Here is a 26,339-nt window from a genome sequence, read left to right as displayed (position 1 = left end):
TGAGTTTCTTAGAGCAGGTGATAATTCATCCTATCAAGAACTACTTTCCACAACATCCACCTCGACTTCCCTCCTTCCACCCTTTCAAAGGAATCTCGAGTTTGCACTCAATCCTTTTGTTTCTTCTATGCTTCATAATTTTTTAAATCCACTTAGAAAACAAATACTTCAGAAGACAAAAGCGTTTGACACCTTCATTTTCAGACTTGAGACAGTCCCTACACACACCATGAATGAGTTTTGTGCTAAAACCACATCCTCATTGTTTACATGATGTCCTTCTACAACTTATCCATATCCACCATATTCTCCACAACCATTCACTTTTCCATACTTATTTACTAGAACACCCACTCGTTCAAAAATGAAAAAGAAGGTGCATCCTACGTTACGTAATAGGGTGATCCGACTTCGCTTTCATTTCACTAGGTTGCGTCATAGGAAATCTTGGTGTTTGATTATATTTGGATATGTTTTCTGTGATATTTATTTATGGAATGATTCACAACTATTTCGGTTGTTGATATATAATAAACTGCATGTTCATACATATGTTTAGATAAAGTCTCGAGTATCTGACTATAAACGACTCAACTTTTGTGTTTGGTGCATTTCCTTTCATTTCCATATATTGGTGAGTGCACCATTAAGGTAACCGGGCCCTCCCTACGGAGGGTGTGGCTGTAAGTACCGGATCCTAAGTCCACGTTTGACATAATTCACGTTTTCCACTCTTGCATGTTTTCTCGGATTTTTGAGTCATGTTTCTCTATGGGGTGAATTATGTCTTTCTTGTTTATTGGTTTTCTTTTTAAAAGTATATATATATATATATATATATATATATATATATATATATATATATATATTAAAGAATAAACATAGTAATCTAGGAAGTCTCGGGAATCTCAGGAATCTGACTTTAAAAGACCCACTGCTAAAACCAAATTTTCTAAGCTTCGTTGTAAAAAAATTTGTTTGGGGGTGGGGTGTTCGTGTTTCCGTCCTAAAATGTTTTATGTCCCATTAGATTTGCTTAGGCCGTTTAATTGTATTCCGATTCGGGTTGATATAATCTATGAATTTAGAGTTCAGTCGTTCGCATAACGTACGTCATGCACGCACTTCGAGGCATTTTCCACTATCTTATATATCATCCACGGTCGGAATAGAGTTTTTTATGGATCATTGGATTGGAAATTCTCTCCTGATCATTTTCATATCTCATTCGCAAAAATCGGATCGGTAACGAAGCGGCAATTTTGATTTGAAGTTTCGCAAAAAAATCGAAAAATTCACAAATTTCGAATTGGGCTTGGGCCCAACCCGCGCCCACCGACAGCGCACCCGCGCCCTTACCTTCAATAGTTGCGTTCATCTTCTCCAAACCGCCATTAACGCCATTAACAAAGCTTCCAAAAACCTAAAAAATAAAAAAAATAAAAAAAATAAAAAAAATAAAAAAATAAAAAAAAAATAAAAACAAAACCAAATTACCCACGCCCACAATCCAAGACCCAACCCAAATCGACTCCAACCGCACCGCCCACAACCTCCACCAACTTACATCACCAAAACCCACGAAAATTTAAAAAAAATTTGTAACCTGTCGCGCCACCGTCGCGCCACCACCACTGTTTGCTTCAGTCGGCCGATACAAATTCCACCACCACATCCCATTTAAACCCCCACTACATTCCAAACACTAAAATGGCTCAACAATGTCGAATTTTGCGAGCAAGCTTTTTATCGAGACCACTTCGCTACCGTTTTTACGGTGTGAAAATGATCGATAGAGAGCTGGAATAGCTTGTGGTACTTTCGACCAAGCCTATTACCACGAGGACTTAGTCCGACGGTTCTACAATACGAGGGAGTTGGAAGGGACTAGGATTTTTGTTGTGGTGGCGAAGAGGAGGAAGGAGGTGACTACTGGGTTGTTGGCTGAGATTCTAGGCATTCCACCTAGAATCCATCTGGATGTCACGTTGCAGGAGTCCCAATATAATGGGGTAGAGCCATTGATGAACGTGACCGTTACAGAAGGGAACTACAATGCGAGATCGCATTGTGTTCGCCAGGCATCCCTTAGGACCAACCAGCTGGCTGCAGCTCAGTGGATTGGTCGGAACGTCCTGGGGAAGGAGAAGGTCGGCGACATCGGCCCGAATCGCCTCCACATCTTATGGATACTCCCGTGAGCGTAATAACGAAGTTCGTATCTTGGAGTTTTGCTTAGCATGATTAGGGGAGTAGGAAGTCCGTTGCACCTCTCCCCGTGTTGATAACCAAGATCATCTTTGAAGTTGAAAGCACTCAAGCGCCCCGATAGGTCTTACATCACCCTATACGAAACCCTCGTGATCTATAAGGAGTGTGTCCAACGAGTTTGAGGCTGCCCGAGGGATAGAGAAGAAGACGAGGAGGATGGTGGAAACGAGAATGCCAGGAGGATGGGGAAATCAGAATGCCTCGGAGGATGAGGATGACTTGACTTGTTTTGATGCGGATGCCCGGAGAGGTGCTTTGGTCGACGACGAATGCATGGCCGTAATTCATCGTGACATCGCGTTCGCTCACACCACCATCTCGCGAAGACCTCCGGACTCGACAGGCAACTATCCATCATAACCGAGATCCGTACCCGAGAGAGGATGAGAGGTGGGAACAGATGAGGGCCGAGCTAGAAGCTCGCCGCCCGATTCGGACCGACATGCTCGCGACGATTCCCACCTCACGGGACTCTCTCCTTCCGAGGACACACCATCGAGGCACGGCGCCGTCGCCGAAGGATCTAATGGTGCCGGCCCATCGAGAGCTTCTCGGAGCCATCTCGGCGTGTGCCCTCCACTACCCGATCATTGGGAGTGATTAGGGATAGTATCGTTTGATGTTCTATTTTTATTTGTAGTTTCATTATTGTCATTTATTTTCATGTAAGTTTTATTTCCGTAATTTGAATTTTGTAGTGAAATGTACTTCGAATGAAAATTTTAATATAATGTGGTTATTTTCATTATGCGTGGTTGTTTAATATTGATCCCACCTTCCCAAATTGTTTGGGGGTGGTTTTATCTATTCCAGCATTATTTTTATATGACCCTCGTCTTAGAATTTATTGCGGAGTCAAGGTGAAAATATGGCTGTTTAGGCATATCTATGAATAAGTATCATGGTAGGATGAAATATCGATTAAATAGGTAGATTCTATCATAAATTCAACCTAAAAGATACTAGGTTTGTTTTAGAATCAAGAAAATGACTTGTTTTCGTTTTCGGGTTTGGAAATTTTGGTATTTCCGGAAACTGCCGTAAAAACCTTTTGGCAACTTCCCGATCCGGTTTAGCAACTTAAAACCTATATAAACTTCATACATTCTACACTCACAACTCACAATACACCTAACCTCCATCACTCACCGTTCACTCCCCACGAATCCCGTTTTCGCCTCATTTTCCGAAGTTTTCAAGAACTTCGAAGATTTTCTTTCTCCGCAATTTTTTCAGTTTTTTGTCGAGCGACTCGCTACCGGACTTCTGTGGACCTGAAAAATTCCAGTTTTCTTCGGGTAGTTTCCGGATCATTCGCACCTATTCCAAAGCGTAATTTTGAGATGACATCTCCAACATTGATACCGGAACAGTCTTTCGAAGATTTGTTCCAAAGCACTACTTATGGTGCTTGGTTTCGCGAAGCGATCACATACGTTGGTTGGGAGTCGCTTATAGTAAGACCTGATGCACTTTATTCTCCAACACTAGCATCTTATTTTTACGATAACTGCATTTTCTTTGAAAGACCAGATGGAGAACAAGTGTTCTCCATCAACATTGATAATGAACCAATGGAAATTACCAGGTTCTTGCTAGCATTTGTTCTTGGACTTGCTATGCCCGCTGAAATACAAGACCCATGGTGTTATTAGGTAGATAATATGTATGTCTACACTTATGAGTTTTTGCATTAGGTCTATGGGGGCGGCATTTTCCGTGATCGAGGACCAAGGGGACTATAACGTCGCTTTTGGTAGCCTGTCCATGAACATAGGAACTGTTATGTTTTGGATCATGCTAAACATTTTAGGGGAATGGCGTTTTTCTTCTGTGAATGATGCCACTTGCAGCGTTTTCCTTGCTTTAGCCACGGGACGTATGTGTCATGACCTTCCCCGAACCTTGATGTCTAGTTTAGCTCGATCCCATAGCATGAGGCATAAGTTCCTTCTTATGCCCGTTCTAGTTTCCTGTATTATGCTATGTTTCTTCCCTGTTTTTTTGTACACGTTTCACGGATTGGATTACGATTAATCGCATACGACCCACCAATAGTATTATTCGATCCTTCCGCGTAATGACTTGGCAAGGGTGGAGGATACAACCTCATCGAGGTTGCACCCTACACCCCGGCCGCACAAGTGGCCCTTAATAGGTTAGCAATAACAGATGATAAATGGCGGGAAGCCTGGCAAATTATCATGGCATGGCAGGACGCAAAGGAACCTCACTTCTTTATGGAAGAAGAGGATGAGGAAGATAATGAGTAATGCGAGAGATAAGGTAAGTTTTCATTCTAGTTAGTATCTGCTTATGTCCCAAGCAATTTCATAATGGGTAGAACTCGTATGGAGTTGCGTCAGTTTTTATTTCCTATATTAGTACGTTCTAACTTTGTTTTGCAGATGTTCCTGAATTTCACACTTTTCAATGGTATTTTTCCTACCCTCTTTATTTACAATACTTTGAGGACAAAGCATGCTTCTTGTTTGGGGGGAGCATAGAAACACGTGTAATTAAGGCATCTGCTAGGATATAGATATGTATAATATGCATTTGTTTTCTAGTTAAAATTTCAAAAATTCAAAAATATAAATAAATAAGTTCATGCTATACACTTAGGAATATTGGTATTGTTTTCCTTCTCTATGCTCTTAACAATCTAAAAGTCTCAATGAAGCTTTTTTGCATCGAGAATAATTGTTAGGAACTTAGGTTAATATGTAGGTAATAATCTTTGCATCTATCTATAAATATATTACATGAGTATCTATGATTGTTAGCGATAAGTTTTCAAATCTAGGCTAGAGTACTTATTCTACAAATCCTGTGAGAATATAGCCTAAAGCCTTATATGATTTTTAAACATTTGAGAAATGACACAAGGGAGAAGTAAAATCCGGATAGAGAAATCACACGTCCACTTGCTTGATCACTATGCCATATCCTAAGCGAGAATTTAGGCCCTCTTTGGATCGATATAGCCAGAAATTCAAACCTATGAATTATTTTCCGCTAGTAAGCCCCTCGAGCCTTTCTTTAGCCTTTCATAAACCACAAATCCTTTACCCTGTTACAAAACAAAACAAAATAAAAAATTCAACCTACCCAATTTAGATAAGTCTGAAAATAGAATGAGGAAGAAAGAAGAAGAGAAAAACTTGTGTAAACAAAAGTTAGTTAATGGCTTTAGAAAATAAAGAAAAGAAGTTTCCATCCAAAGAAAAGAAAAATAAAAATAGAAATAAAATAGAAACTCCAAAAATAGAATAAAAGGGAGTCAAAAGCCAAAGAAAAGAAAAAAAAAAAAAAAATGGCTAAGGATGGAAACAAAGTGTAGAAGCAAAAGTAAATAACAAGGTTTTCTCTAGTTACATAATCTGAAGACTCTATTATCTCAGACTTGTCCTTTTTGAATATCCATTTCCTTCCTTCTTAAACCATCTCCTAATCCCCGCAACACCTAATAAAGACCTCTAGCTCAATTAGGAATAGGTTAGTGTAATAGTAAGTGGCAGATGTGTTTGATCGACTCCGGCTTCCTTGTTGTCATTGAGATTGTAAGGTAAAGTGTGCCCACGCTTTGGATTAATCGGAGTAAATGAACTTGAGTGGAAAAATCAGAGTGTTGTATCTTGACTATTATTGTGAGAACCTACTTAAGGACGTTATTCCGAGTTTCATAAACGAACCTGCTAGGCATTTCATAGTATTACTTATTGTATATATGTTTATTGTAGATGATTGATTATTATGCATATATTAGCTTAGGTTTCGACTTGATTACTCTATATGCATTGCTAGTGAGAGGTATAGTTAATTTAGAGCATGAATACGGAGACAATAGTTTTATTTCTTAGTCGTTGTAGTATAGATGAAGTTTGTGAGTACCTTCACTGGAAAACTCTCACGAGGCTATAACTCGTCCACTAGGGAATTCCTAGTGGTTTAAGGCCTTGTTGCATATGGTCAATGCAATCGCGACTCAAGTAAACGAGGGTAGATAGAACTCCATTTTGGTCACTTATTCTAATTTCTCATCTTTGCTTGAGGACAAGCAAAATGCTATTTGGGGTGGTTTGATAAGAGCCCAAAACTGTAGTTTTAACCCTCAGAATCATACTTTTAGACCAATTATGTGAGTAATAATTAAGAGTTAACACTGATTACGTGTTTTTATGCATTTCAGGTTTCAAAGTCCATTATGTGCAGAAATGTGCCACTTTAGTGAGATAAAGGAGCAAAGGTCGGTTACTAAGTAGTTCCATGATTAAAGACCAAGATTCAAGAAGACAAAGCCTTCCTAAAGCCCGGTCAAAAGCTGAAAAGTCGACACGGGCAGAAACAGCACACAAGTCAGTAGAACTTCCGAATGCCGTATCTTTGGACTCAGACCTCGGAATGGTGCCTACCTTATGTCAAAACGACCGGCTCAGAAAGAGCTTTCCAATGGTCCAAGCCTTGACCCAATCAGAGGAGCAAAAGTGGACAAAAAGTCTGTTGAAGCCAACTACAGCTGAAGAGGCCTTTTTGGACTGAAAGAATTGGGTTTTGGGCCTGATTCTCTGGCCCAAAATATGGCTCCAAGCCCATACACGATTTTTGGATCTGAAAGTATAAAAACCAAAGCTTAGCTCTTTGTTAATGGTAGCTAGTTAGACCTAAAACAATATAGATAATTCTAGATCTAGTTTTCAGTAGATTAATTAAGTTTTAGTTCCATTTTTAATTCTTGTTTTAGATTAAGTCTTTGAATCATTGTTCTTGATTGATTAGATAAATAAAATAGTTATTTTGTCAATTTCTATTCTTGTCATTTACATTGTGTTAGATTTGATTTCATTTATTACTTGGTATTCAATTCTTAGTTATTAATTCGATTTTAATTATTGTTAAATTTAGATTAGTAAATTTCAATTCTTTATATCATGTTTAGTTTTAATTTAATCGGAAATGATTGCGTAATGATTCTCGGCTAAACCTCCATTAGAGGGGGTTGAGAAGCCTTGATGAAAGCTTGATTCCGATTATCGTAGAGTCGTCGTAATTTCCCTTCCACTCTAGAAACGATTAGTTCACCATGAGAATAGGTTTGATCGTTTACATGCTAGTTATGAATTGGTAGGAATGCCATGTGTAATTAGGGATTAGGAAGAACCAATTGTTCTGCGAAGCAGTTCAATTCGGATTACGACGATTCGTCGTTAATAGGATTAAGTCGAGTTATGGTGGAATCAATCCCCCTCTAACTCCTTATCATCGAATCAACGTAACATTCCTATAGTTATTTTGATAACCGACTAGTTGCATCTTGTGGGTAGTTGCATCGTAGTCTAGTTGCCACTTCGTAAATCTCTCATTAGACTTAGAGTAGAGTAATTAGACTAGAAAACACAACATACGGAAGGACTAGGACTGGAACGAATCACTCTACTCCACTATATCTCATAGGATTGAGAGTAGAATCTTTGATAAAAATCATAGGCACATAAGATAGTTTTAGTTTACTTACGTTTTGAGTTCATCGTTCATTTCGTAGGTAGACTATTCATTTTATCTTTTATCAGCTATATATATTTTCATTTAAAATTTTGATATATAATTATATAGCTAGCAAGTAAAAAACGGATTATGAAAGCCTATGATAAGGCTGCTAGCATACTTTCTCTTTTTCCCTTTCATAGGCACAAGGAAAGAGCAATGTGTTCCCTGCAAGGATTCTTTCTCTTGCAAGCTCAAACCACAGATTTTAGGATGACAAAGTTGACCCTGCTGGGTGTGCAGAGGCTAAGGCACAAGCCACTAAGCAAGCTGTGGATCAAAGCACGTCATGCTTTGGATCGGGGCGCATTACATATGTAATTTCGATGTGAGCATTTCCAGCTCGTTAGGACTTAGGAATGATTCGAATGACACAAATCAAAATTTTACAGTGTTTTAGTTTTTATTTTCACCGTTTGTTTTTACTCATCCCAAATAATTAGTTGGGAAAACTGTTCGCCTTTTAAAGGAGTACACTAATTACGTAGTTCACACTTCATAGTCTTCACACTTCACACATTAGAGAATTGTAGATTCAAAAAGGCCGTTGGACATATATTAATCGGAACTAACAAGCATCTATGTTTGCAAATTGTGTTACTGCAGAAAGAATTTGTCGTTTGTGATACTCCACCATATCGATAACATGTGAGTGGAGTGTGCAGCCCTAGACAAGCCCCACGCCCAGTTGGAGGCTGGAGCTCCTGAGTCCTGCGGTCCTGCCCCAGTTCGTACCTGAGTTTTTTTTCAAGTTAATCCTTACATGCTCAGGGTTATGTAGCGTTTACCATCAGCAATCAACTTTCAGAGCTTCAAGCTCTTGTTTTTTTGTTTATTTTCAATCTGCTTATGAGTTATGACCCATCACTCCATCAGTGTTCATGAGTTCATCACTGAATGCTGTGAAGAAATCATTTATGGATGTAGAACTGTCGGCAAACCTTTGGTCATGTTTTTTGATGTCATCAAAAAAAATAACTTTGTTCAACTGACAAAATGAAAATGACAAAATGACAAACTTTGTTCAACTGACAAAAACTCTAATGTCTTGCAGCTACAGGCTCAATAAAATCCAAACAAAAACTCAAATGTCTTGCAGACTAGCTAAATCCTAAATCCCAAAACAGTGTGAAAATTCTATGAAGTCCTATCACATAGAAGACCCAAAGAGCTCTTCAAAAATAATATCATCACGAGTAGGGGGAGTAGCATTACTTGTAGCATCATTAGCATTTCCAGTAGCTTCATTAGGAATTGCAAGCTCAACATCCCCATTTCCACGTTCTTCATATTCCGGAAGTTCTCCAAGATATTCAAGATCGATGGCTTTTGTATCTCGTTTCTCCAAGTTTTCACAGTTAGCCTTCATCTTCGAATTCATACAAATATAAACCAAATCTTCTAGCATTTCTGGTGACAAGCTGTTTCTCTTCTTTGTTTGAGCCGCTTCAAAAGCACTCCAGTTCCTTTCACATGCTGATGCGCTACATGGTTGGCTTAAGATTCGGACGACAATCTTTTGAACGATAGGAATTGAACCACCATTTTGTAACCACCACACTCCTGCATTTATGTAAATTAATACATCTTCCACAATAAATAAGAAATATAAATCTCATAATGATAAAAAAAAAATATACTTGAAATTATTTATACTTACGAGGATGAATAGTTTCCATTTGATAATTAGCAATGGGAGTAAAGATATCTTAACTCTTAGTATTGTACTCGGTTATTTGTGTACTGAAAGCTCGACGATCTGCATCATTACTTATCATATGTGTTGCTGCAAATACTAAGCCCTTCTTCACTAATGGATGACCATATTTTATCCTTTCAATAATCATAAACTTCGGATTTAGAAATGCAGCAAGCGCGTGTACCTCATGAAGTATGTTTCTGTCCCTCCTTGGATCAAATAAGTCCCATAACTGTTCGTACCTTATTGGATCATTATCACACCGGTGCTTTATCTCCTCTCTTGCTCTTTCCATAGCCTCAAACAGATACCCAGCAGTCGATCCTTCACCATCTACCAAACGGAAACTACTAATAAGAGGTTCCAATACCGATATCACTTCTTTCCCATAATCCCAAAAAACAATACCTTGAATAATATTTGTAACTTGTCTTCCTCTTACATCATTACATTGTTTCAAAGCTCTCCAATCAGGTGATGCAACCATCGCACGCAACCCATCTTCAACATCTATAATAGATTGAAGCATCAGAAAATGGTAAGCAAATCTAGTCGTACAAGGCTTTTTTAACTCTTTGCTTGTCTTACTCCTTAGTAATGATGTGACTGCTGGAAACCTATAAAGAAAATCCACTATCACCTTAGCTTCCTGAAAAACACCTCGTATCCAACCGATGTCATCGTTAATATCCTTGAGCAGCAATTGGACTCCATGAGTAGCACAACGGGTTTTGTAGATGTGAGGATATACTTCCATTACCATTTGCCCAGCACTCTCATAGTTAGAAGCATTATCAGTAATAATCTGTACCACATTTTCAGCACCAATCTCCTCTATGGCATTACAAAGTAGATTTTTGAGATACACTGCAGTCTTTCTTTCACTTGATTCTTCAATGCAGTACAAGAAAACAGCACCTTTTGGAGAATACACAATCATATTTATAAAACAACGACCCTTAAGATCGGTCCAACCGTCAGACATAAGAGTACAACCGGATCCAATTTGAGACCATGAATTTTTAACTTGCGAGACATATTCAACAACTTCAGCCTTTGCATTTTGCACCAATTTCGTGCGGAGAGTCGAGTATGATGGTACTTTAAATCCACTTCCATAGTTCGAAAGTGCGATGCAAAAATCTATAAAGGACTGACTTTGAAAAACATTGAATGCAATATTATTATCAAAGAAAAAATGCCCAAGTGCATGATCCACGTGTTCCTTGTCCTTCTTATCACACATGGATGGTACCGTATTTTGACGCAAAGCAGAGAAATCATGGTGTGTACCTTCATGTTGAACTCCCCCAGTTTTCAACTTCTTATTTGGATGTTCCTTCTCCTTAACAAGTAAAACAGCTTCAGCTTGGACATCCTCCGGAACAAGCGTACATCCAACAACATCCATTCCTGGTAAACAAGATAAATGTGCTTTCAATCTTGAAATTCCTCCACTCTTTTTACATTTGCAGAATTTGCAAGTGAAGTGACCCTTTAAATCCTCTCCATATTGCCAAAAAGGATCTTTTCCTCTAACCATTTTGAGCACTTTCAAAGTTTCAAGTTTGAAGAAGGAAAAAATGGTAGAATATGGGCAATATGGCAATATGTTATGGCTTCAGTGCTTCACGGTTCACGCCTTCACCGCTTCAAGAAGACAAGAACTAAACACATTTTATTCTCATTCTGACCTCTAAAGTCTACTCGTATTCTATTTTACTGTTCGTCTGTTCTTAGAATCTTAGTTGGTTCGGTTGAGATTTTTATGGGAGACTTTCCATTTCCGATTTGTAAGTTTCCACTTTCCAGTTCTTTCCACTTTCCAACTAAAGCCCGACCCGTTTTTTTCAATTTCAAAAATCCGGACATTATAATTCGGCAATTATAAGCCCGGCCCAACCAATTCGCGAATTAAACCGTATCATTCAAAAATTCGCCGACTTATTCGTTTTATTCGCCAAACCTTATAATTCGCGAATAATTCGGCGAATTACTAGCTATGATTCCAATTAGCATAACGGAGAAGCTTGGTGTTGTATAACACATCTTGATCCATTCCACAAATACTCTAGGGAATTTGAATCGCAACAAGATAATTTCCATTGCTTCCGAACTCACTGAATCATAGGCTTTTTGTATGTCTATCCTAATAGTGCATCTCAAGGCTCCATGTACTCTCTTGTACCCTCTTATCCGTTCATGCCCAAGCAGCAAATTGTCCTAAATAAGTCTTTCAGTCACAAAGGTTGACTGGTTCAGTTCAGTAAGTAATGGCATGAAAGGTTTCATCCTATTACTTATAACTTTTGAAATACATTTGTAGACCACATTGCAGCAGGCAATTGGTCTGAACTCATCAACTCTTGCTAGTTTGTTCTTTTTTGGAATCATGCATATGAGAGTAGAGTTAACTCCTCCATGTATCACTTTGCTGCAAAACACTGATTTTACTGCTTTAGTGAATTCCTCCCCTACTATAGACCAAGTTTTTTTGAAAAAGAAAACATTAAATCCATCTGGGCAAGTGATTTGTTGTCTTTCATTGAAAACAAAGCTTCCTTGATCTCTATGCTTGTAACTTGCTCCATCAGCTTCTCCGCAACTTCACTATCAATAACATTTCTCACTTCCAATTCTTCTAGTTCATTAGGTTCACACAAAGCATCACTTGCTTCTAACTCTCTTGTCACTGAGTTTTTAGAGTGCCAATTTGTTGCACACGGATTTATCTGGGTGTTTGTTGACCCTGTAGCTCATTGGGCCACGTGTATCAGTCTTTTTCTTTTTAGTTTTTGGATTTTAGTAATAAAAATAAAACTACTAAAGTTTAACCCATTCTGACCAAACTACCCTCATCTTCCACTTTGCAAATTCCAGATCCATCTATTCTCTCCCACGTCAATGATTGCAGTACAGGTTTGCAAGAAGGAAAAAAACATTTGGGTAGAGCCGAAGCCCCAAGGCAGTAAATCCCTATTATGTTCTTAACCCAACTAGAAACTTTAATCAAAGACGTTTGGAAATGCATGTCTTTAAAGATCAAGCAAATTTTGGTAGTGTGTTAAATTACCATTGTTTCAGAGTTCAAAATTGGTCTTCCATTGTTCACAATGTAGAGAACCCAGCTCTTATTTTCATCTTCAAGTACTTTGCAACAACTAGAATTTATATTGTGGAAGATGAGAGCAGTTTGGTCTGAACGGATTAAACTTTTTAGTTTTATTTTTAGATCGAGAACGAATTTGTGGACAGGCATTGAATTTCTGTCCACGAGACAACATGCTCCTATTGGTTCACGTATAAGAGCATGCCACGTCATATTATTTGCCTAGAAAAATTATTTGTTCTCGTCAATGAGAGTACAAAACTGCCCAACTAATTTTTGTCTTCCCCACCAAAACCACCCAAAATAATCTCTTCTCCTCGATAAAACAACCCAAAATGCCAACATGTCTGGTCTTCCACAACTAACCAATCCCCAACCTACACTTCTTACTTTCAAAAAATACAATCTTCAATCGCGTGGGGTTTAGGGACCATATTCTACCAGATTCAAAGCAGGTCTACACATCAAGCTTCATTCAGTTATAGCTGGGTTTTTATAAAATCATGTTTTCAGTGTTTTGAAATCTGTTTTTACAATTGGACGTGTTTTAATGGAGCTTCTTGATTTGGTTCAAATGGATCAAGGACTTCTTCAAGTGATTCAATCTAGCAATGAAACCAAAAAAGTTCAAAAAATACAACGAATTCGCCTCTTTATAAAACCAACAACATAAGAGAACAATTTTGTTCAGAGCTCCTTCAATGGCACCAATGGAGAAGATGAACCAGCGAATGAATTGAAGTTCTGTTTCTTGGATATAGAAGAAGGTTATTTTGGGTTTTTACCTTTACTCATTTTCACAACTAACAAAAGGAGGTGGCGCTTTCATACCTGGACCAATAGGATTGTGTTGTCCTGTGGACAGATTTCCCATGCCTGTCCACAAATTCGTTCTCTTATCTTTATTACTAAAGTCCAAAATCTAAGTTAAAAAGGACAGATACTCAGTGTCAACAAACACCAGGATAAATCTGTGTGCAACAAATTCGCACTCGAGTTTTTAAGTCAATTTATAGATGTCCAGGATTTCATTTACATTAATTACAAGGGTATTTAAAGATTTAGGGATTGAATTGACTACTTAAGTTGACGACATTTATTTATTGAAATACTTAAATAAACTAACATTACTTCAAAAGTTTATCCATCATAAAATCATAAGTATGTGAAACGTGTTATGCATCGGTGTTTTTTCAAGTCTTTAAACCTGTCGCTCTAACATCTATCAAATAATATGATTTTTTGAATTCTAGTTCTAATCTAAAAAATAATATAAAAATATTATGAGAGATTGAATACAATTTCAAGTGACGTGAAAGAAATTTTCTAAATTATTTTAAATAATATAAAACTAATTCTAATTTCAATAAAGTGGAGGAGTTTTTTGTAAATTATTTAAAAAGGAGAGAGCTAATTATAATAATTAAAGGAGGTGGTTTTAAAATCTTAAAATAGAGAGATTAGAAATATACTGTTCTTCTAACGACCGTTATCATATAGTGTAGAGATGGTTGCCAAGCAATTTGCTTCTTATTCTCGGGCTTTTGGGATTTATGAACATAAGATTCTGCTCAAAGCTCCAAGCCCAACTGCATAGCCCAAAGCCGGGGCCTCATACCTAGGATTACCCATAATCCCACAACAATCACAGGCGGAATGAGGTTCAACGTCTGGAGGGTGCAAGAGATAGAGGGTGTGGTAGACTGGTAGTAGAACCTATGTAAAAAATTTAGAGGTACAAATCGTGACAGTTTGGACATCGTTTAGAATATTTAGTAATGAAGTTATTCAACAATCTTATCAGTGGGATCATAAAAACAAGATTCCATGCGGCATAAAGGAGAATGATTAGGAATCATATAGTGGGGAATGATAGACAATCTTGTCAGTGTAACATTATGGAGAATGATTAAGAGTCCTATAGTGGAAAATGATACTCACGAGAAGACATAGTGAACTTATTCTGGATTGTTGAATACTGGCAATTAGAAAAATTGAGCAAATTCCTGTGTATCTGAATGTGGATTATATCAGCAGTTATGCAACCTAGCTACAATTAATTAACTTCGTCAATGGGGACAGGGTTGACATAATGCGAACCTGCAGAGACTAAGTATTTCTATACATACTCACAAATTGAATATTTCTAATTTTCTATACTCACAATTTGTATGAATTTTCGCGTATATCTGGGAACACTCAAATGAAGATACAAATGACACTTAATTACCAAATTTATAAAGCAGTTAAGTTCATGCCCACCAACTTGGTGATGGTTCATTTTACAGAGACAAAGAAAGAAATCACCCATTTACACAATATTACCCCAATTTCTAGGTGTGTCCCACCTATGTTCTCTGATGGTCACATATGACAGAGATATGGTCTAGAATAAGTAATATTAGGACATTTTCAAACAGCTCAAACATCTAAGTCATCCTACAGCAGTTGAAAACCAAACAGAACATTTATGAAAAACTTAAAATTCACAACATAGAACTAATGCTAAAACTCGGAATGAATAGCTACTATAAGAGAAAAGGAACTAAGTAGTACAAAGACAACTTATTCCATATTATAAACATGTCTAAGGAGTCGAGCTGCAAGTTGCCTGTAAAAATATTTTACTGTTAGCAATTAGTATAGACAGTGGATAGGAGCACATTTTTAAGCAGCCACATTAGAACTCCCTGAGACCTTGGATGTTCTTGAGAAATCCAACATCTTGTTAAGTGCACTAACATAGGCTCAGGCACTGGAGACGACAATATCCATTCCTGCCCCAGCTCCACTGTCGAGGAGAAAAAAATTTATATACGGAAAATGCTATAAAAAACATATATATATGATGGAAACAACAATAAAGAAACATAAACTTTCAACACCTGAATGTCCGATGAACGGTTTGTCCAGTAATAGCATGAGTGGCCATTCTCTCCAGCTATTAGAACACTTGTGGAGGCTATGGCATCAATGCCTTCCGTCACTGAGTTGATGGAGTACTCAAGAAGTGTCACCGATTCCTACAAGAGGAAAAACATGTACATGATTGTTACAATACACTCGTCAAAAAAGCCAACCAAAAATTGAGAGCAAATTATTGCTTACCAAAAACAAAGAAAATAAACAAACAGGATGGCTGAGCAAACCTTCAAAAACAATAAATGTTTCCGAATATTTTACTTCTGCCCATCAAAATGCTCCATCTAAATGGATATTTTTCTCCCATAACCTTATCTAATTGATTGATCACTTTCTTAATAAGATCATTTCTGAAATGTACTTTCACTGACACAGTAGAAGAATTGCATAATCCTATAGACACCTTTTAGTGCGCATTCAAAATTTTATGCTGGCATTCAATGGTAGGGGAAGGATATAATAGAACAGATTCCCAAAAATGAAAATAAACTCAATATTTTTGCTAGTTTCCTTATTATCAGTAAAGGAGAAGATTTGGTTAAGCGTAGCAGGTTTAAGTAACTTACAAGTATAAGGCAATGGAAATACAGACAATAGATCCTACAGAGATACACACAACAGAAATATAAAGCAAAAGAAACCGGTGTGTGTGTGTTTCATCTACTGTCACCGATTCACTTGGCCTACTAGAGGTAATAGACTAAAATATGATTGGGTAAAAAAACACTACAATCCTTTAAACAAAATCAGACAAACCTTAACAATCTGATCTATGGCTCTGTAAGCTGCATCAACCGGACCTGTTCCAACTGAACAACAAATATGCTCCTCTCCATCTATACCAATAAGCTTTACAGTGGCTGTAGAAAGACCAAGGGTTCCACAAATAACCTGTATTGTGACTCAGTAGTATTAGATATTTAGATGCAACTATGTTTACTAGGCTATACATAGAGACTTGTACACTGCAGAACTACCTGCAGATCACCAAGAGACCAAATGGCTTGTGGCTGGAAAATTTCATCTGATATCAATGCTTCTATGTCCCCATCAGAAAGATGCTGCAAAAACAAAAAAGATTCTTAGGATATAGTGGCAGGAGGCAAAGATGCCTAGGGTGTAAATTAAGCCAGTGTATACATTGTGGGAGGAGATTGTAACGTTTACAGAAGCTTCTTATCTGACACAAACCTCCACCATTACGGGGTTTAGGACTACAATCTAGTGCAACATAAAAATACTATACTAACAAAGTTTATTAATATAGCAAAAGATGCAAACAAATAACAGAATTCACTCATTACATTCTACTCACCTTTTTCTTCTCAGCCACTGCTTTGAAACGCCAAAAGACAACATCAAGTTCTGCCATTAATTCATAACCAAGCTGGGACAACAAAAAGGCTTATAAACCAAAAAAGGGCCCATAAAATTGTCACTGAAGTAAAGGCGTATAGCAGAAAAAGAAAAGGGAAACCATAGTACCTCCAACAATCGAGATCTTAGAGCATGTCGTCCACTGTACCAGAAGGAAACAACAAAACGTTACTTTATTTATATTCACTATCACTCATATATTGGCATTATTATAAAAAACAATTAAATCAAATAATAAAACTTATATACTGGCACATAATTTTTATTAGCGGTTAACTCCTAAACCCCCTTTCCTGCCGTAGGTAGGAATAGAGCCAAAGACCTTGGGGCCAACCCCCAACCCTTGACCAGTGGACACCTTCATAGTAAAGAAGGTTGTTCAAATCTAGGAATCCTCTTTCTTTACTTTAAAAGTAGAAAGACATAAAGATGGTTGTTCGGATCTATCCATAACTTCACGTTCCAAACAAGAACCACAGATTATTTGGTATCAGGAAAGGCATACATATTCATATTGCAGTACTTCAGAAATTCTCTTTGACAACTTATAGGTTGCAAAATGGCAAAATCGTTGACATTTCTTTTGAATATATATTCGAAACAATTGGTTAGGAGAAAACTCAACAGAATCAACCATGTAAATACATTAGGTAAAAAAAAATAAAAGGTGAGTACCTAAGTTTTCCAAGGACAATGCCAGAGTCATTGGATCAGGATAACCCAATATCTTCAGGAGACATAATTTCATAAGTGCCTTTGTATTTTAGCATTCCATCCTACAAAAAAAAATGGACGCATATGGTTGATAAATCATAAGTCCAATCTCCAATAGCAAGAAAGCACTGAATCCATGTGGCATTTTCCATGATTTACCCATATGACAATAATAAAAAAAGAAAAAGAAAATAGTAAAAAATAAATATCCAGACCATTCAAAAAATCTAAATAGACCTCTAAGTCTGAAACACGTACTCCGTGAGGTTGGTCTGATAACAAATATCAATCAATGTTAAAGGAAAAATACTTTCATGTAATAGGTATAAGAACTAGAGCATTACGTTAATAATAAAAATAAATAATTGGACCAACCTGATGAATACCACTTTCATGAGCAAAAGCATTTGCTCCAACAATCGCCTTGTGTGGTTGTACTTGCAAACCAGTAAACTCCACAACCTAGAAAAGAATAAATATTCAATAAGAAAATTGTGTCAAGAGACCCTCCGAATTGAAAACAGAACCATTAGTAATTAACAATAACCAAAGCAAGCGAAAGATTCATAAAAAGTACCATTTTGCTTGCCATAACAATATGTCTGGTGTTAATCCCTGTACGAAGCCCTCCAAGTAGTTCCTCTCCGTGACATCTTATAGCCATTACAACCTATAAAAAACCATTACAAGAAGCTTAGGCAACAAAAGCAAAGTCCAGATAACAAATGAAAGAAACTTATGTTACTTGGACACGCCATATTTTAAAAATAATCTGTGTCGGATACGTATCCACGTGTCCGTGTCGGACACATAGCGGGCACATATTGTATGAGATATACCTCAATTTTTTATATTTCGCTGTCTCAGACACTTTGTGTCTGTGTCAGATAAGGACACACCTATCCGTGTCAATGTAACTTAAAATGAAACCAATATGAAAAGCATACTCATAAAAGTTTTTGATATCCCTTTCAATATTTAGAGTGATTTTCTTACTTAAAGTTAAACCAGAGATCCCTGACATAGAGGAAAAATGTGGTTGCACTAGTAAAGGCTACTCATGTACACTAATGAAGAGGGCTCAAGCCTTTACATAATTCCTTAACGAATGAGTTTCCTGATTATATACTGTAGACATGAAGAATTGTGGAAAAATCAAACAAACTCAAAGTAATCCCAAGATATAATTAGACATTCCCTAAGCATTGAAAATTTCCAATCATCTCTTTCCTCCTAAGGAGTGGAGAGAGCCATGTAATTCACTCAACCACAATGATTTGGCGGGAATAATATTCTATCATGAGTTCTCCCGTGTGTCCTGTTATATGGCTGTCAGGAGCAATAACACAAATTTTGCGATAACTGCCAAAAGTTCAGATAGCACATATCTCATAACCTGTCGCAAGACACGTATTGCAGCCACTCCATGAGTTGAAATTCCCATTATTTTGATTTTTCACAGTACCATAACGGCATTTTCTACATAGACTGGTCATGAGGACGTTAGGGAAAGCATGTGTTTAGCTCATGCAGTAAGACATGTATTTTTGCATGTGCTATCCCATGTGTGCTGATTCACGAGATAAGTCTGGAATGAAAGTTCAGCTCACATGTTTGTAAACAGTGGTATTCTACATAGGGCAGGGAACATGGCGTTGTTATCCAATCGAATGTAACATGTTGACATTGTGTTAGTCCACGTGCAGACACGGTATTTTGCTCCCACAAGAAGCATGGGTATCACATGCCTATTAATGGGTAACAAGGGTGTAGAAAGAGATGAAAGGATTCAGAGATCCTCAAAAAAGGAGAGGAGTAAAGAAGAACAAAAATTGATTACAAAGAATTTTAGAATTTGAGGAGGATAATAGGTTTTTTGGAGATTTTATAATTTGATTGATTTATTGAATGATTCTAAACAAACTACATTGACCTCCAAGTAAGGTCAGGATCAAATGTAAAAAAGAAAAAAAATAAATAAATAACGGTCTAAAGCCTAAACCTTGAACCTGGAATTCTCAGTCTAAAAAATAAAGAACATAGAAAAGAAAACCCCAAAACCCTTTTACACTTCCTTGATCAGAGGCTGTCTTCACCACCCTTCGCATTGAAGACCAATAATCTCATTCTTAAAACATGAACCAAGCTTGGGGTCAATTCCACCTGTGTCTCTCATCTTGATTTTGAAGTTGTTAAGTTCTATTGATTTTTTTCTGAAGTTCTCAAGTTTGCCGCAACTCAGGGTAACATTTTTTTCATTTTTTCTCATGACCTAAGTCTATTGTTGGTTTGTTATGATTCCTTGTGCGAACTTTAACAAAAATAAATTCCAAGTTTTATGATTCCTTGTGTGAACTTCCAGTTGGTTTGTTATTGTTGTTAGGAGGTTGTTTGATCTGTTTATATATCGAATTATGATTTTCGTATGAAGTGGTTGCTGGAATATTATTAATTTTGAAATTGATTTAACATGTTGGCCTCCGTTTATTGTTAGCGCTGCGACTTCCATTCTACTGAAATGAGTACGCAAGAAAGACCTCCTCTTTGGAAGTATGTTACTGTTTTGGAGAAAATCCCAGGAGGAGGCGATGTCCGTTTCCAATGCAATTTTTGTTCGGTAGTAATTGTCGGGTCGTATCCAAGAGTGAGGGGTCATCTAATGAAAGTTGGTGGTAGTGAGAGTAAATCATGTGCCAAAGTCACTGCTGAGCACTTGGCTGAGATGAAGAAGAGCATTGAAGAATATGACCAAAAGCTAAAGAATTCATTACCCAAGCAAGTTCCGTTACCACCATCCGCCAGTAGAACTCGAAGTTCTTCCTCCTCTGCCTCGACTGCAAGTACTATGGGTGTATTTGAGGCTTCTCAATCAAAACGAAAGAGAGGAACATGTGAATCAGCCATTGAGAAAGCCTATAATATGAAAGCTCGGGATGAATTAACTAGTGTTATTGCAAGGATGTTCTACTCAGGTGGTTTACCATTTAATCTTGCAAAAAATCCTTACTATTATCTAGCGTTCTCTTTGGCGACCGCTCAAAGTAAAAATCTTTCGAGTTATGTTCCTCCCGGGTACAATGCATTGAGAACTATACTTCTGCAAATGGAGAGAGCAAATATTAAGAGGTTGCTAGAGCCTATTAAATCTAACATGGAAGGATAAGGGTGTCAGTGTTGTTAGTGATGGGTGGACGGATGCTCAAAAGGAGACCAATTATCAACTTCATGGCGGCTTCTAAAATTGGTCCAATGTTCTTGAAAGCAATCAATTGTTAGGGTGAGTATAAAGACAAGTATTTCATAGCTAACTTGATCAAAGAGACGATTCAATCAGTTGGACCTCTAAATGTAGTCCAAGTGATTACAGACAATGCCCGCGTGTGTAGGGGTGCTGGCTTGTTAGTGGAGGAAGTATATCCACATATTTTTTGGACTCCTTGTGTAGTGCACACCTTGAACCTTGCTCTAAAGAACAAATGTGCAACAAAGAATACCGTAGCGAACTCAGAAACATATTCGGAGTGTAAGTGGATTACTAAAGTTGTTGGAGATGTAATGGTGATTAAGAACTTCATTATGAACCACTCGATGTGATTGTCTATGTTTAACGAGTACTCACATTTGAAGTTGTTTTCAGTTGTAGAGACACGCTTTGCTTCTAGCATTATCATGCTTAGAAGATTTACACTTATAAAGCAAAGCTGGTTGAATATGGTGATTAGTCCTAACTGGGCAAACTATAGGGAGGATGATGTTGGTAAAACTGCCCATGTCAAAGAGAGGATATTAGATGATTTGTGGTGGGATAATATTGATTACTTGCCTCCACTGAGCCGATGTATGAGATGCTAAGGAAAGCTGACACGGATCAGCCTTGTCTCCATTTGGTGTATGATATGTGGGATTCAATGATACGGAAGGTAAAGATTGCTATCTACAGCCATGAGAAAATACTTGATCACGAGAGCTCAGATTTTTATATAGTTGTCCACCGGATACTAGTGGCTCGATGGACCAAAAGCAACACACTGCTTCACTGTTTGGCTCACTCATTGAATCCCAAGTACAATAATTTCTTCTCATTTAATCTTTGTAGTGTGATATATTATTTAATATTTGTTCTTTCTACTAATGACAAACACTATACTCATATAGGTACTATGGTGCTAGATGGCTCAATGAGTGTCCTACTCGCATTGCACCACACAAAGACGAGGGGATTTCTGCTGAGAGATTAAAGTGTTTTACAAAATACTTCCCTAATGAAGATGAGCGAAGAACAGTGAATACGGAGTTTGCTTATTTTTCTACGGTTTTGGAAGAGTTTGGAAATGGTGAATCTATTGAGAATAGAAGATATATGGAACCGGATGTGTGGTGGGTTAGTTATGGCACTACTACGCCTTTGCTCCAAAGCTTAGCCTTAAAGCTAGTTGGGTAACCATGTTCCTCTTTATGTTGTGAGAGGAATTGGAGTACTTACTCTTTCATAAACTCTTTGAACACCGCAAAGAGGCGAAGACTTGGTATTTGTTCATTCTAATCTTCGCCTCTTATCCAAGGAATACAAAGAAGGGATAACTACGATGTGGGACATTGGGGGAGATACATTTGATAGCTTGAAGGGTGTTGGCATATTTGAGATAGCGGACCTTTCACTTGATGAGCTGGAAATGGAGGCGATGTTTTTACAAACGAGGCAACTAGTATTGAGAATGAGCTTAATCAAATTGAAAAGGAAGCGGAAGAGGGAGAAGAAACTTGATGATGTTGTCTTGTGGAATTTTAGGGCTCTTTGTTTACTCTGTTTCTTCTTACTCTTGTGGTCTTGTGCGTTTTATTTTGGTTCTTGCTTTGTTAAGACTTATTAAGCTTTAAGACTTATGAAATGCTTTTGAAGTTTGATTAAATACCATGTTTGCTTAATTTTGTGGATGTTTATTTTGAATACTCATGAATTTATGATACATAATAATTAATTTATAATGTTCAATTATTAAAAATAAATAAATTACATATATTATTTAATTCCCGTGTCTAGATCGTGTCCACGTCCTATTTTTTTTGAGATGCAGCTGCGGCGTCCGCATGAGTGCAACATTGCACCCAAGTTTTATTTTAAGTTAATACCTCCAAGAGTTCAAAATGATGTGAACATGTGAGAACGATAACAATTCAACCATCACTTCAAATCATCGAAATTGAAATTTATTTTACGAGATATTGTAATTGTTGATATATGACAAATGCCATAAGCGTTAAATGTCCATACCTCTTCCAAAGAAGCATTTCCAGCTCTCTCCAATGCCATTTATAGTTACTTCTAACTGTCTTGCACCTGCACCAACCCGCTGAAATAAGAACACTCAAGATATTAGTCTACTTCAATTTTCCAACCATGTAGACATGTAGTATTTACTTCTTGTAGCAAAAAATTACATACCTCAATAGTATTGGCAGTAGAAAGTCCAAGGTCATTTTGACAATGCGTCGATATTATCACATCATCTATTCCAGGCGTATTCAACTTAATATCAGCTATTAATTTTCCAAATTCGTTAGGCAAAGTATAACCAACTGTATCAGGAATGTTAAGAGTTGTCGCTCCAGCCTTGATAACTTCCTCCAGAATCTTATAAAGGAACTCTCTATCAGATCTGAAACAAATTATATTCACAGATACACATATCAGTTGTGACTACAGATCAAAAATGGGAGTCATTCAAAGTTTATAAAACAAAAAAGTACCAACCTTCCAGCATCTTCAGGACTAAATTCAACATCATTACATCCCAAGCTTCTTGCATAACTAACCATTTCCTTAGCAATAGCAATAACCTCATCTCGCGACTTCCTCAGCTTATACTTCAAATGAATCTCACTCGTCGCAATAAAAGTATGTATTCTTGGCCTCTTCGCATGCTTAACTGCTTCCCAAGCAGCATCAATATCAGCTTTATTACATCTAGCAAGACCACAAATAACAGGAACATGCCCATCATCATCAACAGCATTACCAACCTCCTTAGCAATAATCTTAACAGCTTCTAAATCATCATTCAAAGAAGCAGGGAATCCAGCTTCAATAATATCAACCCCAAGTTTAGAAAGCTGGCAAGCGACATCAAGCTTCTCTTTGCTAGTCATTGTTGCCCCAGGGGATTGTTCCCCGTCTCGAAGAGTTGTGTCGAAGATACGGACATAGTTGGGATCAGGAATTGTATTCGGGATGTATGCACGGAGGGTGTGTGAGAAACAGCATTTGATGGACTTGTGTTTTGAGGATTTGGCTGAAAAGAAAAGGTTGTGGTGTGTGGTATTGGTATGGTTTAAGGTAGTTGGTATTTTTGTTGCTGGGGTTGTAGCAGGGTTTAAGAACAAAGTAGCCATTGAATCAAATTTGGTGATGACTACACAAGAAAGCAGGAAACATAACTAAATCTATTTAAGAAATGAAGGAACTCTGAAGGGGGTGCGTGCGGTTTTGACTCGTGGATGGTTAGAGCAAAGTCCAATATACAGACTGCCCAACTACTCAACTAGGTGCCGCATTTCTATTTTAGCACTTATCCCACCTCCCATCCCTGGTATATTTTTAGCGCCGCAAGTCATTATTCCAACAATGCTAAAATCTGCTGTCCGTCGATTAGTATGTACATTTAAAATTCTGAGGTCCGTCCATCACCTCCAATTTAACTGGGTTTATCACACCAGTTAAATTTAGAGCTCGTATAGCAGCCCCATTGGAAAAACTTTTGTGATTTCGGTGCTACATTTTCTTTGGCAGCCCATATAGTACCGCATTGGATTTGCTCTTGCCCACTTGACTCAAAACTAGAGATGCTATTGACAAGAACGGAGGGGAGTGAGCGTATCATACATAAATGAATCTATGAAGCAAACAAAAGAGGGCAAAATAACCTGTGGCGATAGTTCTAAACCGCAGATTAACAAAAGAGGGCAAAAAATTGAAACTTGAAGAATGAGGTGGTGTTCTTATTACCTGAAACGGAGAGAAGAAGAATGTTTAAGTTTTGTACTTAAACAAGTTAAACAATACAAGCATGTGATACTTGAAAATGTCACAGAGTTAGAACGTGGTCTTTCAGCAAACAAAGGTCATAGCAAAATCCTAGAATTGATGATTAGTCTGTGTGTTTCCGTCACATTAACCAGAGAAGAAGAATAAATATGTACGCCAGTATCTTTACATCGTTAAGCTAATATTATAAAACCCAAAGTTTACAATTAAAGGATAAACAAGTTTAAGTACAAAAAAATTGAAACTTGAAAAACTTATTACCTTAAACACTTGGGTTTTTTTTTTTTTTTTGAGGAGGAGGAAGAATGAGAACAGCCGAAGAATGAGAACAGCCGAAGAAAGTGAGAAGTGAAAAGAGAAAACAATTGATTTTTTGTTTTTGGGTTAACAAGGCCGGGGCCAACGACAATTTTGAGTGTCAATTTGATAAAAAAAAATAGGGTATGCCTGGAGAGAGAGTGAGATGGGGTCGTTATATAGTCCTTCCCTTATTATAACTAGCTAAAATGCACGTGCTCACACGTGGATGGAAAATAAAAGTGTAGGATGAATTTTGAGTATTTACATATGTCAAAATAATATAAAAGCAACATGCATCAACATTAGATTACAAAATTTAGGCTTTCATGCCTATATAACAGAAGTAAAGTTCAGTCCAAAATTACGAAATGCAAGGAATATGTATAAGGTCTTAGAGTAGGTTGAGTGGTTACTCTGTTAGAACTTACGGTACCAAAGTTTGGATAATAACTCGGGTAAACCCTCCTTATCATTTGAAGAGGGTTGGTTTACGTTTAACTTACTCCAATCTTTGCGGACCAAACCCATTGAAACCGGACCTTCCATCGCATGCCGGGTGGTTTCAAGTGATATTGTTGTGTCTATGTCAAGATCACCATTCTCATCTTTAACACTTGAAGTTTTACCAATGCCCGCATTAGTTTGGAGATAAGAAATGCATTAGAATTCCAATAACATCATCGCCGTTGCTAAGGAATTGAAACATTCTGGATATATATGCTTCAGGATATAGTTGAATTATCGGAGAAGTAATGAAAGACAAAATGGACACTAAAATGGCAAAGAATGAATTACCAGTGAACTTGTCGGCTATAGGAAAATGGACAAGGTATAAATCTAGATATTCTAGATGGAGCTTTTTCAAACTATCTTCACAAGCCTCTAGAACATGTCCATGGTCTGAATTCCAAAGTGAAACAGAGCTTGAAGGGAAGGGACAAATCACCCTTGTGCAAATAAAAACAAAATAAACATAGAACTAAAAAGGTTAACTAAAACAGATGTGCAATTTTAAGACCTTAGTGGTAATAAAAAGGTCTTCCCTCTTCACAATGCCAGTTTGAATAGCTTCGCAAGTGCTTCCCCTTACGCTTGACCGATATTTAGTCCGCAAATAAACATTGGCATAATGATGTAGGATTAGCAATTTATCAACAAAAGTACACATAGTTGTGGAACCTAATTAACATGTAGTAATGGAATCAACCAAGCATAAAACTATTGTAACATTTAACCGAATGTGTTTTAGCCTCCAACAAAGATACATTATGGTAGCCATAACCCCGCACCATGGGTTTAAATTGGCTATTTATGGGGAAATCATTGAACTCTATTCTTATTGGTTAAAAGGAAATGAAATG

At 37.3% G+C, this 26,339-nt stretch overlaps 1 protein-coding gene and 3 pseudogenes across 2 annotated transcripts; 2 read left to right on the top strand and 2 right to left on the bottom strand.

The window, feature by feature from the left end:
• Positions 1-8,965: 8,965 nt before the first annotated feature.
• On the bottom strand, positions 8,966-11,057 carry LOC147504979 (uncharacterized). Its single transcript, XM_086605426.1, has 2 exons — positions 9,560-11,057; positions 8,966-9,378 (listed from the first exon to the last, which is right to left on the bottom strand). The coding sequence occupies exons 1-2, from the start codon at positions 11,055-11,057 to the stop codon at positions 8,966-8,968; spliced, it is 1,911 nt and encodes a 636-aa protein (XP_086461552.1).
• Positions 11,058-15,123: 4,066 nt separating this feature from the next.
• On the bottom strand, positions 15,124-25,112 carry LOC147504976 (2-isopropylmalate synthase A-like; annotated as a pseudogene). Its single transcript, XR_015193169.1, has 12 exons — positions 23,389-25,112; positions 23,080-23,293; positions 22,909-22,987; positions 18,214-18,306; positions 18,012-18,098; positions 17,598-17,698; positions 17,031-17,064; positions 16,861-16,932; positions 16,523-16,606; positions 16,302-16,436; positions 15,509-15,646; positions 15,124-15,414 (listed from the first exon to the last, which is right to left on the bottom strand). The product of XR_015193169.1 is annotated as a 2-isopropylmalate synthase A-like (transcript).
• LOC147504978 (uncharacterized) lies at positions 18,983-21,611 on the top strand (annotated as a pseudogene).
• LOC147504977 (uncharacterized) lies at positions 21,348-22,726 on the top strand (annotated as a pseudogene).
• Positions 25,113-26,339: the final 1,227 nt, after the last annotated feature.

Source organism: Coptis chinensis, chromosome 4, assembly GCF_015680905.1.
Source record: "Coptis chinensis isolate HL-2020 chromosome 4, ASM1568090v1, whole genome shotgun sequence".
In the NCBI taxonomy this organism is placed as follows: domain Eukaryota; kingdom Viridiplantae; phylum Streptophyta; class Magnoliopsida; order Ranunculales; family Ranunculaceae; genus Coptis; species Coptis chinensis.
This window is presented reverse-complemented; position numbering and strand designations above follow the sequence as displayed.

Bases quoted from the DNA above. Each gene is read 5' to 3' on its own strand.
- LOC147504979 (XM_086605426.1), bottom strand. From the start codon at position 11,057: ATGGTTAGAGGAAAAGATCCTTTTTGGCAATATGGAGAGGATTTAAAG. The intron at 9,379-9,559 runs GTACACAAATAA...ACATAAATGCAG, and splicing joins TGCAGATCGTCGAGCTTTCA to GAGTGTGGTGGTTACAAAAT.